The 15,887-nt window shown below is 34.8% G+C and overlaps 3 protein-coding genes across 4 annotated transcripts; all 3 read left to right on the top strand.

The window, feature by feature from the left end:
- Positions 1 to 256: 256 nt before the first annotated feature.
- On the top strand, positions 257 to 5,786 carry LOC114748352 (eukaryotic translation initiation factor 2 subunit gamma-like). Of its 2 annotated transcripts, none has more exons than XM_028936728.1 (9): positions 257 to 587; positions 2,136 to 2,307; positions 2,522 to 2,583; positions 2,813 to 2,925; positions 3,003 to 3,105; positions 3,431 to 3,658; positions 3,747 to 3,965; positions 4,419 to 4,679; positions 5,003 to 5,786. In XM_028936728.1, the coding sequence occupies exons 2-9, from the start codon at positions 2,202 to 2,204 to the stop codon at positions 5,309 to 5,311; spliced, it is 1,401 nt and encodes a 466-aa protein (XP_028792561.1). In that variant the 5' UTR covers positions 257 to 587; positions 2,136 to 2,201; the 3' UTR covers positions 5,312 to 5,786. The 2 variants fall into 2 exon arrangements, with proteins under 2 accessions (XP_028792561.1, XP_028792562.1); XM_028936729.1 differs by lacking the exon at positions 257 to 587 and adding an exon at positions 1,685 to 1,813.
- Positions 5,787 to 10,354: 4,568 nt separating this feature from the next.
- On the top strand, positions 10,355 to 11,530 carry LOC114748362 (disease resistance protein RLM3-like). Its single transcript, XM_028936736.1, has 2 exons — positions 10,355 to 10,821; positions 11,473 to 11,530. Exons 1-2 carry the CDS (start codon positions 10,355 to 10,357, stop codon positions 11,528 to 11,530), a joined length of 525 nt encoding a protein of 174 aa, XP_028792569.1.
- A 1,762-nt stretch (positions 11,531 to 13,292) lies between these two features.
- On the top strand, positions 13,293 to 14,495 carry LOC114748355 (TMV resistance protein N). Its single transcript, XM_028936732.1, has 2 exons — positions 13,293 to 13,911; positions 14,020 to 14,495. Exons 1-2 carry the CDS (start codon positions 13,418 to 13,420, stop codon positions 14,309 to 14,311), a joined length of 786 nt encoding a protein of 261 aa, XP_028792565.1. The 5' UTR covers positions 13,293 to 13,417; the 3' UTR covers positions 14,312 to 14,495.
- The last annotated feature ends 1,392 nt before the right edge of the window (positions 14,496 to 15,887 follow it).

Here is a 15,887-nt window from a genome sequence, read left to right as displayed (position 1 = left end):
TTATAACAATTAGACATGTTGAAGATTTTATAACTAATACATATAATTAGTAAAGACATTTTAGGCAAGATAATACATATTTATTACAAATAATCAACTTAACAAACTTTATTAATTTATTTATATTAGTTAATTAGTTTTTATATTAAATAATAGAGATATTATTTATTATTTATTTTTATAATATACACTCCATTATATACTGTTATTTTGCATGATATGTAAATGTATGCAAAAATAGGGTCATGTAATTTTTCCAGTGTATTTTTCTTGCTCCTGGCTGAGTTAGGGTTCTTCCTTCTGGGCCACAGCCGCACCCGCACTCTCGCCCACTTTCCTCTGCTGAGCTGCCATTCTCTCTGGTCTCCATCTATCTGCAGCTCCTACCGGCTAGTTCATCTCATTGGCTTTCGATTTTAAGCGTTACTTTACGGTTTCTAATCTGCTAAACCGTCTTCGTGGGCGTACTTGTTCACGGTGACCGCCGATTCTCTTTCTCGGTTCTTTTTGGGCTTTGGCCAACTATTTCCCGCTTGTTATCATTCATAGTCTTCGCCAAGGAGGACTGGAGCTCCTGTATTTTTCAGGTTTCATGTCTCTCTCTCTCTCTCCCCACCGCTGAGAATATCCTAATGGCTTTTCTTTGGCTTTATGGATGTACTGGGTGAATAATTAGTATCACTTAGTTATGAGCCATTTAAATTAGCTGGGCTTCTGGACGATATGATTTAATTAAATATTTGATTGATTAAAAGCCAGCTGCATGGTTGCCATCAATTTATTAATGGACGTATTTGATTTAGTTCGTTTCTTGGGTATTGCATGCTTTGAAAAGAATCAAGATTTAAGGGGAAGCGAACATTCCAGATCTTTACGTTGGGATTCTTGATTGTCTGAAGAGAAATGATTGTCAAATACTTAGTTAACTTCCCATTTCATTACATTTTAAAAGGAGTAACCCTATAATTTCCTGCAAACTTTACCCATTGCCATCTTTCTGGTGAGCTGGATTTGTCCTTAGAGCGGCGAATTTCTCTCTCTATATTTGCCGTGTCTGCGCTGTCCCAAATGAAGTGCTTTTCAATTTTTATTAAATGGCTGCTCAAATGATACTGTATTTGTTTTTCATTTCATCTACTTTGTCGTGTTAGATTGCCCTGTCGTGGTTTAGTATTTTTGACCAGAATGATGCTAACTGTTCAATGAATTAGGGCAAAATGTGTTCTTGCTATGCTTCCTTGTAGCTGCACTCTTGTGGGATAAGGCTTGTTGATGTCGACTTGTTGTTTATTTCCAAATGCGGATAGGGCTTATTTGCCAAATACACGCGTGTGGAACTGGATTAATGAGCAATAGGTTTTGATTTTGCTAGTTGTAGACCCTTTCATTTAGTCAAAACATTGTTCTACGTCGTTTTGATATATTTTATTTTCATTCTCCTGCTTTGTGTGGTTCGCTTTGCCCAGCTTAAGGGCCTTTTTTAACCTTCAACAAAGGTGATTCATCCTCTATCCAGTAATATACTTCCATGCATAAAGTATATAGTTGACATCTATTTAAATAAGAAAGCTATAGGATGTGAAAACTCAGCCATAAATTTTGAACTTTTGGTGATGTGTATAATTTTAGTAGTTTAAGAAGACATATTTCTGGCATGATAGGTTCCAACTGGCAAATATATTATGAGGGGCGCAAGAGAGTTATTAAAAATTGGTTGTAGTAAAGTTTTGCTTGACGGGTAAGTGATGGCTATGGGCATAAAGAGGATGCGGAAGACGAATGAACAAGGGATTATTATCATGGGAACAGATGGGTATATATGGAATTAAATTGAATCAATTTTTTCTGTGATTTAATTATTTAATAAGTGTTTTTAATGATAGGAAACTACCTTATTGGATGCTGGTTATCATAGTGATTCTATCGAAAGTTTGAATAATTAACTTGCTGGACAATAAGCTACTAAGCTAAATGTTGTTGGAATTGCAATTATGAATGCAAATGATTTATATGGAATATTTGTACAGCGGTTTTTGGATGTCTGGTTTTTCTATGGTTGTAACTGAAGTTTGGACACAGCATATTCATATGTAGGTTCTCATGCAGTTTCCTTGTCATGTGGTCTTGGTATACAGATAGATTGGCGCCTAGTGAATTGCCAAGTCGTTTATTGATTTGATTACCCAGTTAAGGCAGCCAAAATGTCGCGGAAGGGTTTAATGGAACAGGACCTAAGTAAACTGGATGTGACAAAGTTGCATCCACTCTCTCCTGAAGTCATCTCTCGTCAGGCTACCATTAATATTGGTAATATTTTTATTCAATTTAGTTTGGTTTATTTACATCAGAATCGCCATAAGCATTAGTGATCTGAGAGAAATAACTAGGAAACTTAAGTTAGTTGTCCATGGAAGGAAAATTTAGAAAAAAGAACAAATTTAATCCTACCTATGAGTTCATAGTTTTTTTCTGTTCATTTTTTGCTCGAGCTGGTGAGCAATATTGTTCTGTATCCTGGCAGGTACCATAGGCCATGTGGCACATGGCAAGTCAACGGTTGTGAAAGCAATATCAGGTGTCCAGGTATCCTTCCCTCCCTTCCTTTGTTCATGCGCTACATGTTTTTGCAACGTGGCATGTGGTAATGTTATCCTTTACAGAGTAAATTTCGTTGCATTTTATATTGTATCTTGACCTATCGGGGAAAAGGAATAGGCATGATGGTGTCAGATTATGTTATTTGCATGTATTCCTTGAGCTTAAAATATTTATTTCTAAATTCTATGCCTTTGGATTCCCATTGTACATGCAGACTGTTCGTTTTAAAAATGAGTTGGAGCGTAATATTACAATCAAGCTTGGCTATGCAAATGCAAAGATATACAAGTGCGAAGATGAAAGGTGTCCTAGGCCTATGTGCTACAAGTGGGTATCTTTGCAAATGCCATCATAATTGCTGGTGATTTTGGGCTTCCATAATGTAGGTAAAATTGCTTCTGCAGGGCATATGGAAGTGGAAAAGAAGACAATCCTATTTGTGATGTGCCAGGGTTTGAAAACTGCAGGATGAAATTGCTGAGACATGTTTCTTTTGTCGATTGCCCGGTAAGGCATTTCTAAGTTTAGGGCTGATATGCTATTTGCGAAACGTGGCATATGGATTCATTTCCCTACTTCTGCCTACTCATTCTGTATATAGCTTGTTATCTTATTAATATGTTTCAACCCCTGGAGTTATGGTTTAAGTAATTCTTCTTCTTCCTCTTCTCTATACATTTTTCCATTTGGCACAGAATTTTTGTGTTTTCACAGTTATTGTCTGCATAAGTTGAAAAGTTAAGAAGGTCACTGGTTGATGTGAATTTATTGAATATATTAACTTTTTGCTTTACCTATTTGATATTATTATTTATTTTTCCAATTCCTGTAGGGTCATGATATTCTCATGGCTACTATGCTTAATGGAGCAGCAATCATGGATGGAGCATTACTACTCATAGCAGCTAATGAGAGCTGCCCTCAACCACAAACCTCTGAGCATCTAGCTGCTGTAGAAATCATGCGTCTACAACATATAATTATTCTTCAAAATAAGGTTGACTTGATCCAGGAAAATGTGGCTATTAATCAGCATGAAGCAATTCAGAAGTTTATCCAAGTAAGTTTTTAATGAAGCAGATTATGCTATGAGTGTCCAGTGAGTTAGGTTACAGTAACTTATATCTGCCAATTTTGTTGCCTACCAGGGAACAGTTGCAGATGGTGCCCCTGTAGTACCTATTTCAGCTCAGTTGAAGTATAATATTGATGTTGTTTGTGAATATATTGTGAAGAAGATCCCAATTCCTGAAAGGAATTTCGTCTCTCCACCAAATATGATTGTAATTCGGTCCTTTGATGTCAATAAGCCTGGGTTTGAGGTTGATGAAATAAAAGGAGGTGTAGCTGGCGGAAGCATTCTTAGGGTAAGTCTTTTTGTTTTATAATATGCTTGGTGTTGTACTTGTTCTAATCCTGGTTTGTTTACATTTTTTTTATTATTCCAATTAATTTTTGAGAATAATTTGTTTCTTTCTCAAATCCTAGTTTTCACTGAGTATTTGATTCTATTTGACCAAAAAGTTGTGAAAAGGATGTTTACAAAATGATGGGACTTGTTTTTGTCCATATGTAAAAGGTTAGGGTATGCTTTTCATGCTGAATATATGCATATTTTACCATTAAGAAATGTGTGCTGATTCAATACCAAGCCTTTATAATGAAATATTCTTTTCGCTTAGATTCGTACCAAGCTGAGTTTGTGATGATAATTTACCATGATGTATGAGGTCATTGACATAGGATTCGTGGGCAGATTCTGGAAGTCAGGTATATGACATGTTTCTGTCAAATACAATCTGATTATGTGTTCATTGCAGGGTGTTTTGAAAGTAAACCAGTTCATCGAAGTTCGACCTGGAATAGTTGTTAAAGATGAGAATGGGAATATCAAATGCACTCCTATATACTCAAGAATAGTTTCCTTGTATGCCGAGCAAAATGAGCTTCAATTTGCTGTGCCAGGAGGTTTGATTGGTGTTGGTACAACAATGGATCCCACTTTGACCCGTGCTGACAGATTGGTGGGGCAAGTTCTTGGTGAAGTTGGATCACTGCCTGAGGTCTACGTTGAACTTGAGGTAGGTGGCGTTAACTCGTTCGTAGGCACTGAATTTTCAGCTGTCAATTTACTGTCCTATCTTTTGAAATTTTGAGTAGGTAGAGGGAATTGACTTTTTGCTTATTATTATATATTTTTTCGTTGAGATATCACATTTATTTGACAATCTGGTATGGGATGTGGATTGCATTCAGAACGTTTAATCTTCCATATCTGTAAAAGTGGGGAAAAATTCCCCTCTTCCCTTGCTTTTCATTTCATGTGCGACAAGTTTTCTCTTTTCACTGTTTTCTTCAGAAAAGCATTGTTTGGCGTTGAGATATATTTGTTTTGATCATGCAGGTTAACTTCTTCTTGCTTCGACGCTTGCTTGGTGTCCGGACAAAAGGAACTGAAAGACAAGGAAAGGTATCTAAGCTGGCTAAAGCTGAGATCCTTATGTTGAACATAGGATCAATGTCAACTGGGGCTAGAGTTATTGCTGTAAAGAATGATTTGGCGAAGTTGCAACTCACTTCCCCTGTGTGCACTAGCAAGGGGGAGAAGATTGCTCTGAGTCGTCGGGTTGAGAAGCATTGGCGTCTGATTGGCTGGGGCCAAATCCAAGCCGGAACCACCCTTGACGTCCCACCCGCGCCTGCTCTGAATTAGTCTGAGTGACTAGAGAGTAGAGACAGCAAGGAAAACAAGAAACAGGTTATATAAATTGAGAATTTATAGATGTGGGAAGGCAGACAATTGTTGGGAACCATTTTTTTGAGGTGGAGAAGAAAACTTTTGTGCCGAGTATTTTCTTCTCATTCTCGTTTGTATTTTTTTTCCCCCTCCTCCTTTTGTCCATTGATGAATTTGTATGTTGTGCCGATATTTTAGAGTGGGAGCATTTCAACAGAGTATTCTTTTTCACAGGGACTCCTGGCTAATAATCAGTTTATTGCTTCACAATTAGTGTGACTCTATGCTCTGCGGTGCTGGTTCAATATCATACGCTAGTTTTGGGAAAGTAATGTTTGTATCATTGTATTTATGATTAATAAGCTTTTTTTTTTTAATCTGAGATGTAATTTACAAGTTCCTCCTGCCCTGGAGAACTGTGGGCTTCAGGAGGCTACTTCGGTTATATTTTTGTTTACGTGATGTGTTTTTTTCCGCCTGGCATTTTCATGTTAAATGTGTTTAAAGCTGACTGGATGTCTTTGTTATAATTTAGCCTTTTGGAGTGACTTATAATTATTTTTTTAGTCGTGATTTATAAAATATAGGGTAAGTACGTAAGAATTGTCTTAATTTATGTAAAATATGCTTATAAGTAATTATAAAATATAATTTCAAACGGGCTCTAAAAGAGCTTAGAATTTACCGTAGCCGAAGTGTTGGAATATTTTTTCTTTGGAATGGGTAAGCGATTTATTTATTAAAGTAATCAGTGCTAAACAGAAGTTTAGCGGCCTTACCTGAGATTTTTTTTTTGGACGAGTCGAATAATTCAAATCTGTTAGCCCGAAAGTAGCATCAAATCCTGATAATAAACTTCGGTATGTCTCTGGTTGACATCAACAAGTCTTTAAAGAAAATGCTTTTTTCACCCAAGAAAAGACAAATTGAAGACATTGCTTAAGTAGCCATTCATTGGTATAATACATGAACCCAATAACCAACCTTTGTTTAACGAAAAAAAATAAAAAATAACCAACCTTTGATCATAGGTATAATGCAACATTTTGTGCAGAGAGTAGATTTGGATCATTCTCACGAACAAATTTTTAATGAGAGGTCTTCACAAACTTTCTCCCTTTCCTTAATTTTAATTTCGATCACTAAAAGTTTTATTTTTGCATTTTTAAAACTTTTACGCCTTATTGATATTTTCAATTGGTGATGTCATATCCTACCTCCGGTCCTAATTACGGGGTAAGGTTGAATTTTGCCTTGCAAAATTTGCGTGTAGAAAATACAAGTAAGATTTTGTTAGATTAATATTATTGAAATTTTTTTAAAAAAGGAACAAAATTATACTAACCATTAAAAAAAATAACGTTGATACTTTAGAAACTAACATTGATCGTTAATACAATATATTTTTTTCTTAAATATTTTAGAGACAATATTGATCCAACAAAAACTTCCGAATATCTCGAAAATTTTTGAAACAAAATTGTACCTCATCATATAAATATAAGGGGGGAAAAATCACGAGATGGTATATATAAATATGACAAATTGATGACGGATCTAAGCTTAGAATATTTCCAGGTGCCGAATGAGGGGAGAAAGTAACTTCCAATTCTAATATTGTTTTCATTCTTTTAAATTTTCATATGACAAACAATGTGAACGATATAAAACACACAGTCATATATACGTATGAAGTTTCACTTTGGCCCTTTTAGAACTTCTACTTCCTTATAGGTATTTTCAATCGGCCGGTAACGCCTTAGAGTATCATATTCTAATGATCCTTTTTTCTCTCTCTTTCTCTCCCTAATCATTTAAAAAAAATAAAAAAAGAAAGATGGGATGAAGATAAAATCGACAAATTGAATTTTAGCTTCGATTTCGTCTTATTTACGATAAGACAAAACAAAGCAAAACAAAAAGAATCCATTCGTCGTTGAATTCGATTGCATTAGTCTTAACGTGCGCGGAGTTTCCGAGACTTGTGCTTATGGGGGATGCTATTATTGGCCTCTAATCTATTTTAACGGCACAGCTTTAAAAAGATGTAATCAATTAAAAAAAAACCTCTTTTATATCTTACAAAACCAAACTTGTTTCATATATTTATCTTGTACAACAGAAAATCACTAATTAATTCAAATGCACAAATATTAAAAGATCCGACACCACGTACGTATGTTATGTTAAATTATATTTGAGCATTATTAAACCCCAAAAGAGATAGCTTTTCTCGGAGTTACTTTTGCATTTACATTGATATTTGATCATCTAGCTTCGCACATAAGCAGTCATAAGACCTTTGAATAGGACCAATATCATTGTGTTTGTGGAAATACATTTTATTCACACACATACACTATATATACATGATTTGATCTTTATAACCAAAAAAGAAAATACTATTAGTAATTTATAAACAATCAATCCAATTTTTGCACTTTATAAGATCTCTTGTGCATTTCTACACAAACCAACAAAAACACATCTAGAGATCTGTTGGGGTATGCAACCGTTATTTCCTATTAGAGAATAGAAGTTATTACAGATATTACTCCTATATACTAAGCTTATTTAGTGGTAGATGCAACGAGATTATTATGGATGTTATGGTGAGCGAGCATATATATTTTGCATAGTTACGAAACTGGCGCATTGATAATATTGAGAAACACGAAAAAAGCGCTTCTCCTTTTGTAACATTATTCTGGGGCGGACAAAGTTGTGTTTAATTTGATTTTATGGATCCTTTGCTTCTATTATACTGCCTCTTGTCCTTGATATAAGAGTCTCTTGTCTTTAGTACTCTTCCGGTTTATAAGGGTATTATATTTAAGACTGGAGGAGTATAAGAACTAGTAGATTAAGAAAGTTTGTTAAGTTAGTTATTTGCAACACATATGAGTTGAATTCTCTAGAATATCCTTGCTAATCATGTATATTAGCTAAAATTATCATTTGATGGAATCTTTAACATGTGCAACTATTACAATGATTATTTAAAAAAATAAATAAATATGAGAGACAAAGTCAAACTACTTTTTATATTAAGGACTGGAAAAAATATATTTTTGTTTTTTTTAATTTGTATTCATGCCAGGTTTATTTATATTAATTATTTTTTTCAATTTAATTTAGTTCAACTTAATTCACCGTCCAAAACCTGCGTCCGTCTGTTTCTTTGGTTTTTACTCCAAAAATAAATAAGAGATCATTGATGGCCACCCTCTTGTCATGATTTTTCCAAGTCTCATTCTCTCTTCAGTTAATTAAAAACACAGAAGCTGGAAGAGAACCAGTAGTGTGCAATGCAGATACGAATCCCGTGCTTGATGCAGAAAGTATTCTGACATTGAAAAGAAGTGTGGCATTCAAAACTTCAAGAACAAACATGATTGTTGGAAATATAAGGTGCGGAGATCTTTGTGATGTCTCTAGTTTTCGTGCACTTCGATTTAATGAGGCTTCAAACTGTTCTCTCATGTCTGTTAATATTGTTTTGCATGGTGGCAAAGGTAGAGCCTGGACAAGCAATTAGTGAACACATGCACGAATTTGTGCAAAGAAGACATAGAAAGGAAGATGATTATGCATCGTATCTGGTGCTAAATTAGAGACATGCCATTTTACGAATCATTTTCTATCTGATGAGGTACCGAATGGGATATCAATTGCTGATCATTAATTTATTTTATTTTTTATTGATTTCTAGTTATCGTCTAAAACTACTTTTAATCTTCTGGGAACGACTTTATTCTAAGCGTAATTAATCTGAGGAATGTCCTCTCGCTAGTTCATTCAGAGACCACAGAACTTCTATATATGAATGAAACACCCATCTTTTTTCCTAGTTTATACTACATTATGTTCTTAACATAAGAGTTCATTTAACTCTTATTTTGCTTCTAAGTATAAGACTCCAATCCATTTTGTCTTTCATATTTATTCTTTTTTTTTAAGATAGTCTTTATAATAATAATAGTTCTAGCCAATACACTTGATTGGCAAATAATAATAGTTCTAGTAAATACACTTGATTAGCAAGGATATTTGATGAAATACAACATCTATTTATGACAAGTAACTAATTTAACTAATTTTTATAATCTAACCAAATTAATTAACTAGCTCTTATATTAAGAACTAGAAGTAGCATATGCTATTTTGTCATTCATCCAACACAAACGACACAGTATTTTGTCCTGTTCACTCATCTTCACACTATTTTGGCTAGCAAATTCAGCCTCTATCTCTTGCCTCCCATACATTTTACCAAATTTGATTACATTTGGAGCCATGAATACCATTCTTGAAGGTTCATTTTAGCACTCAAAATACTTCTCCGACATCCCAAATTTGAGTACATATATGTGGAGCCAGTCATTGACGCAAAAAGTGAATTATGTGGAGCCGGAAGAAGAAGAGAGCCCGTCAGCCAGATTGAAGATAAAGAGCACGATTATTTTGATAACTGTCTTGCAGTGCGGGCGTACAAGATTCAACCAAGAAAAGAAGAGTTTCTTGCAATGGTTTAAATTAACATGCATGTACACGATGATCCAGATCAGTGAGATTAGCCTGAGTACTTCTTATTTGATCACTATTATCTCTCTGTTATCGTTTGCATCATGTTATTATAGTAGTTCTAAAGTCTAAACCAACTCACAAGTTAACATGATGTAATCAAATTTCACAAATCAAAACCCGAATAAAACTATTAACTGTCACCGATGATATTAAATTTTCCGAAAATTGTTCTTGTTTATGTCGAGGAGCGCGATTTTCGCGATGTAAGGTTGACATGTACAATCATGCCAGAACTGTGAATTCGATCTTATCGACGACAAATCAACCGCCGTCTCCTTCACGTTCCAATTGTCTCAGTTTCAATGCCGCTTCCGGCCGGCGTTTCTTCATTTATATATGAAGCTTGAGATCAAAAAGCGATTCACGTTATTGAATTGACATACCAACGAACTTGTTGCCGTCGTCTTTCTGCTGGTTTTTCTTGTCTTGTTAATGTGTATATTTAAGCCTAAAACCAGAGAAACTCACCATGTTTTCATCAGCTTCTGCGGTGACACCCGTTCTGGCTTCACGAGCCATCTCGAAGCATCTTTTACCCGCCACGGAATCGTACCTTTCTTAGACCACAAAATCGACAGAGGAGATAAAATGTTCCCCACGCTCTTGCGAGAAATCAAACGATCCAGGATTTCGGTCGTCGTTTTCTCAAAAGAGTACGCCAGTTCAGAGTGGTGTTTGGATGAGCTAGTAACGCTAATGGAATGCAACAGGAAGAGTGAACAGATTGTGATACCCTTTTTCTATGGAGTGAAGCCCAAAGAGTTGAGAGAGCAATCGGGGAATTATGCAGCTGCTTTTGCAGAACATGAACAATCTTATGGTCGTCGAAGAGTAAAAAGGTGGCGGAGGGCCTTGACAAAAGCAGCCGATGTCTCTGGTTGGGATAGATCCTCTTACGGGTACTGCTATATATACGTATGCATGAATCATTCATTTCCTTTTCTCCCTCTCCTCCATATATGTGCGTGTGTGTTTCAAATCTACAACTTCTAGTGATCAACATTCTTCATTAGCACTCAACGAGTTTTAGACTATATCATCAGTGCTTAACCAAGGCAACGTGCTACTAACGCCACATGCTTTTGACTTCTGCATAACCAAGGCAACATGCTACTAACTACACATGCTTTTGACTTTTGCATAACACCAAAGCAAGATCATAAATGAAATCGAAACGGTCGAGATGATCACCCCACTTGTTCTTAGCTTGTCCTTCACCCATTGTTCACGCTTAATATCTGCCATTTATGTGCTCATGTAGGGTGAGATTCTGTTGTCCATGTAAGAGGAAAACATTTCTTTTAAGATTAATGGTGCTTGTAAAGCCACAGCAAGATTTTCTTTCTAAGGATTTCAGGAAAATACTATTTTGAATCCTTTGGTTATATAAAAAATAGTAATGTCATGTGCAACTAGTAATGGAGAGATTATTGGAGTGTAAAATCTTCCGGTTTCGATAGGCGCATTTGGATCGGTTCTTTCAGATCGGAAAGAATATGATCCGATCCTTCAAATAAAAGTAATTAATTGCTAGTTGTTGTGTTGTATAGAACGGAGTTTGGGCTTGTTGGGGATATAGCGATTGACGTGAAGAACAAATTAGAATGAATTGGCCAACGCAGCGGCGAGCAGAGACAGCAGCAACACTATAGCGGCAGCCTGCATTCTCAGATCAGCTCCAATCGCTGCATTAAAAGCGAGTCGCAGGGCACATTTGTCAATAATTCAAGCCTATATATATACATAGATTTTTTTTATGTTTAAACTTTATATTATTGTGTGTATATATTTGTGACGCTTTATATACGTGATGAGGCTTGTTTTGGATATATGTTTAAATTGTACTAAGATATTTTGTTTCCATCATATGATATAATAATCACTGCATCCAAAAGAAAATTCACTAATCAATAATTACGAAAGTTTTATTAATGTAAGAAATTTTTAAAATTAAAGTATCATCAAATAATTAGTTTGTTCAACAGGCTAATCACGAATGAGTTTGTTCCTTTAGTCACACTCAAAAGCCACATTACCCATTTGGACTTGTTTGTATATATTGTTAGGATGCCAAGATTAAGTGGAATTATAATTACAATGTTCAAGGAGAAACAAAATAAAAAGGGATTTTTCCAGCTCAAGATTTTTTGTAGTATCGAAACATGTAGTTTTGTATCTTCTGTCTTGGTAATCGAAAGCCACTAGCTAGGCAGGCGCTGGTTCAAGCCATATATATCAAGGAACGAACTAATAAAAAATGTTTGAATAGCCAATTAGAAGAATATTAATAAGAATAATAAATTAATCAAGTACAAGAACTGTCTGTCAAACCTTATTAAGGATAGACTACCCAGATAGTATATAATATTTGGGTCAAACTTATCATACTCCTCCGGTCCTTAATATAAGACCCATTTAACTAATTTGATTAGATTAAGAAGTTAGGTAAGTTGGTTAATTATGAGAAAAGTGACACATTTTTCCTAAAACACCATAATCATCTTTCTTAATACCTCATCTCCCTCTTCTATTTGATTATGGTTGAGGGAGTATCCATAGGGGTAGTTTAGAGAAAATTGATAAATATGATAAATGGGTTTTATATTTAGGACCAAACCCAACTCAATAATTGGGTCCTATATTAAGGACCGAGGAGTAGTTACTAAATTTACATGATATGGAATTTTGCAATGTTCAAGCTGGCAAGTGGGAATATATTAATGCGTCCCTAAGGGATTGGGAATATAATGCCCAAGTGCGGGCCTTTTCGTCGCCCATTCCTATTCACATTTTCCTATTTTTTCTCTTCTTTTTTCTTCCCGGGTCAAATTTGATGGCTGTACATTTAATTAAGTCTCTCTTGCCAAAAAAAAAAAAGAGTGATTAAGTCTCTTCGTTCGTACTTCATATTTTGATCACACATTAGATTTTAATTTCTTGAATAAATTTTTTTTTTTGTGAAAATATTCATGAGGTCCCACTTCCATGTATATGGTATTGCATGAAAGATGATTGAGAGTTTCATTATAATAAAATAAAATGAATTTATCTGGCCTAAAATGAATTTATCATAATTTGATTTTTTTCCCATATTTCTTAATATTTTACCTAGTTCTTATACCTATGAAGAAAAGTATTCATATGCTCTTGATAAAAGATTTAAATATAAATCTCGAATTTCATGTAATATTAATAGGTTTATAAAGGAATTTAATATTTGAATGAAAGTCTTCCCTTATTGTGGTCCGCGCTAATTCTCAACAATTTTTCAAATTTAATTATTCCTAAGAAGGTTACGCCTGCTCAATTAACTTTATATCCAAGCCATTGACTTCTCAGCTCTCACTAATTTTTCCCTTTAATAGAAAAAGGTTTTTCATCTTTAAGCACCCTTGGTCCTACATATAAGCGACGAAAGCTTTCATTCAGAGTTTGAAACCCAGTAGAAGAGTTAGATCCGATCAACGAAGACTTCCACACAAAACAACTTGTGTTATGGCATCAATGAATCGCTCATCCTCCAGTGGTACTGTTCCTGCAGAAAAGCACGAAGTGTTCATCAGTTTCAGAGGAGAAGACACTCGCAAGGGCTTCACAAGCCATCTCAACGCAGCTTTCAGGAGGAACCACATCAGAACCTACGTGGACTATAATCTCCAGAGAGGAGACGAAATATCAACCACTCTTCTTAAAGCTATTGAGGATGCTCAGCTTTCTGTGATTGTTTTCTCTAAGAACTACGCTAACTCCAAGTGGTGTTTGGATGAGCTCTTGAAGATTCTTGAATGCAAAAGAACCAGAGGCCAAATAGTGCTGCCTGTCTTCTACGACATCGATCCTTCCTTCGTGCGCAATCAGATAGCAAGTTATGCAGAAGCGTTTGAGAAACATGAAAAGAGATTTAGGGATGACTTGAGCAAGATCCAAAGATGGAGGAACGCTTTGACAGAAGCTGCAAGTTATTCTGGCTGGGATTGCACCATCAACAGGTAAAACAGAGCACCGTTTTAAGGAAAGCTAATTATATTAAGTTTGGTATATCACAGTGGCTGTGAAGAATTAATAACTTGGGAACTTTAATTTGTGTGTTGGTGCAGGATGGAATCAGAGCTGGTGGAGGAAATAGCGAAGGATGTGTTGGAGAAATTGAACAGAGTGTACGTAGGAGACATAGATGAGAAGATCGCCAAGTATGAAGAACTTGCACAGCTGCAGAATGAATATGCACGCAAATTACCAAGTATCGACAACTTTCACAAGGTTGATATCACAAAGCAATGCATCGTTCAGCTGCAAATGGAGAGAAATCTTCGTATGCTTCGTCTCACTCCTGACATGCTTTCTCACGTCCAACAATCTTATCCTCCCAATAATTATCGTTTTTTCTAGCTCAAATGTAACGGTAATTTTTCCAGGTTTTATGTTCCTGTTTTGCTCTATTTGTCTGAGATAGATATATTTAATTAGTACTTCTATTATTTTGGCTTTCCCATTTCTAAGTTTGTGCGGGTGTGTCAAAAATGAAAAATGTTACATTGCTGCTCAACTCTTAATCGAGTGAAGGTTGTAAAAACTCTGATATGTACTAATAACAAAAAGACTTGTGAAGAGTTATCCGGTTTAATGGTTAAAAAAAAAAAACCCGAATGAAAAGGATTTAATGTTTTATTTTAAGTTGTTTGAGTCGTCATACATGCAAGAAGGACCTAAAACAAAACCCCCACCCCAAAAAAAGAAAAAAATGAAAGTAGGAAAGTTGACTTGGCTCAACTCCCTATACTTGTTTCACGCATAGGATTTCATTATATTATGTTATATAGTTTAAAATCAAATTGCAAATAAAGTAGTCATATTATTTTTGACTTATAAATAATATGATTTTCTATAAATTTTAGATTATTTATTGATTCAAACTTTGTGCAGTCATATATTGAAATGAATTTATTTGGATTGAAGCGTGTTTTTAATAATTAGTGTTGTAACAAATATATTTATTAATTCATCTGAAATTAAGGCAGCCTGCATCCGTATTGTAAGCATATTTTATTTCGAAGAGTAACATTAGCAGTAAATAACTAATAAAGGTCTCTTTCTATTACCAGTCATTTTTACTCGTTTTATTCACTCTTTTTGTTTTTGTTTTTTTTTAAAAAAAAGAAGTTTCCACGACTTGAAGTCTGCTCTTAACGTCCTCTTTTTTTTGTTTGACCAAAATTCTCATTGTCCCTGAAAAAATGTTGATTAGTCAAACTCGACGGCTATAATTAAGAACCCCACTAGCTTGATGCGTTGACGGTTATCATATGGCAAGTTGGATTGTTCCTATTTATCGTTAAATAAATTTTTTGTTGTTCCTGAAGATTCCCAACTAATCAAACTTCAGTGATATTGAATACTAGTACCAATTATTTGGAAATTTTTCCGGGTCATTATTGCACTTGTTTCTTTTTTCTTTTTTTTTTTCTTTTTGCCGTATTATTGCACTTGTTTCTAGAATCTAGCTTCAAGCAATGAAGGGGGATTTATTTTCCATTCATGTTCAAAGCTGACTCATGTTACCCAAAAAAAAAAAAATAAGTTGACTCAATTACAGCACTTGGCGAAGACTCTACAAGGTGTTCGCCTAATCTCAAAAGCACTTGTGAAAGAGATGCCTTCAAATAATAGAGATAAAACTCCCCTGATATATTTACTTCATATATAGTAAAATCACTTTTAAAAACATGATTTAGTTTTATCCAAGCATCCTTTTAGTTTCAAACATTAGAATTAGTACCATTCTTGTCCTTAATAAATCATTCGTATAGAATAATTTTCTTTGAGTTGCAGAGAGTAAAGAGCAATTAAGCCTATCCTAATTAAATTTTCCTCGTACTAAAAACTGAGTGAACTTTGCAAACTTTTGATTGTCCAGCACAACTCATAGTTGACAAAATATACACAAACATATTAATAGTTTATGTGA

Source organism: Neltuma alba, unplaced genomic scaffold (assembly GCF_004799145.2).
Source record: "Neltuma alba isolate B1F8T4 unplaced genomic scaffold, ASM479914v2 tig00005686_pilon, whole genome shotgun sequence".
NCBI classification, from domain to species: domain Eukaryota; kingdom Viridiplantae; phylum Streptophyta; class Magnoliopsida; order Fabales; family Fabaceae; genus Neltuma; species Neltuma alba.
The sequence above is the reverse complement of the archived record's forward strand: the minus strand, read 5'-3'. Positions and strand labels throughout refer to the sequence as shown.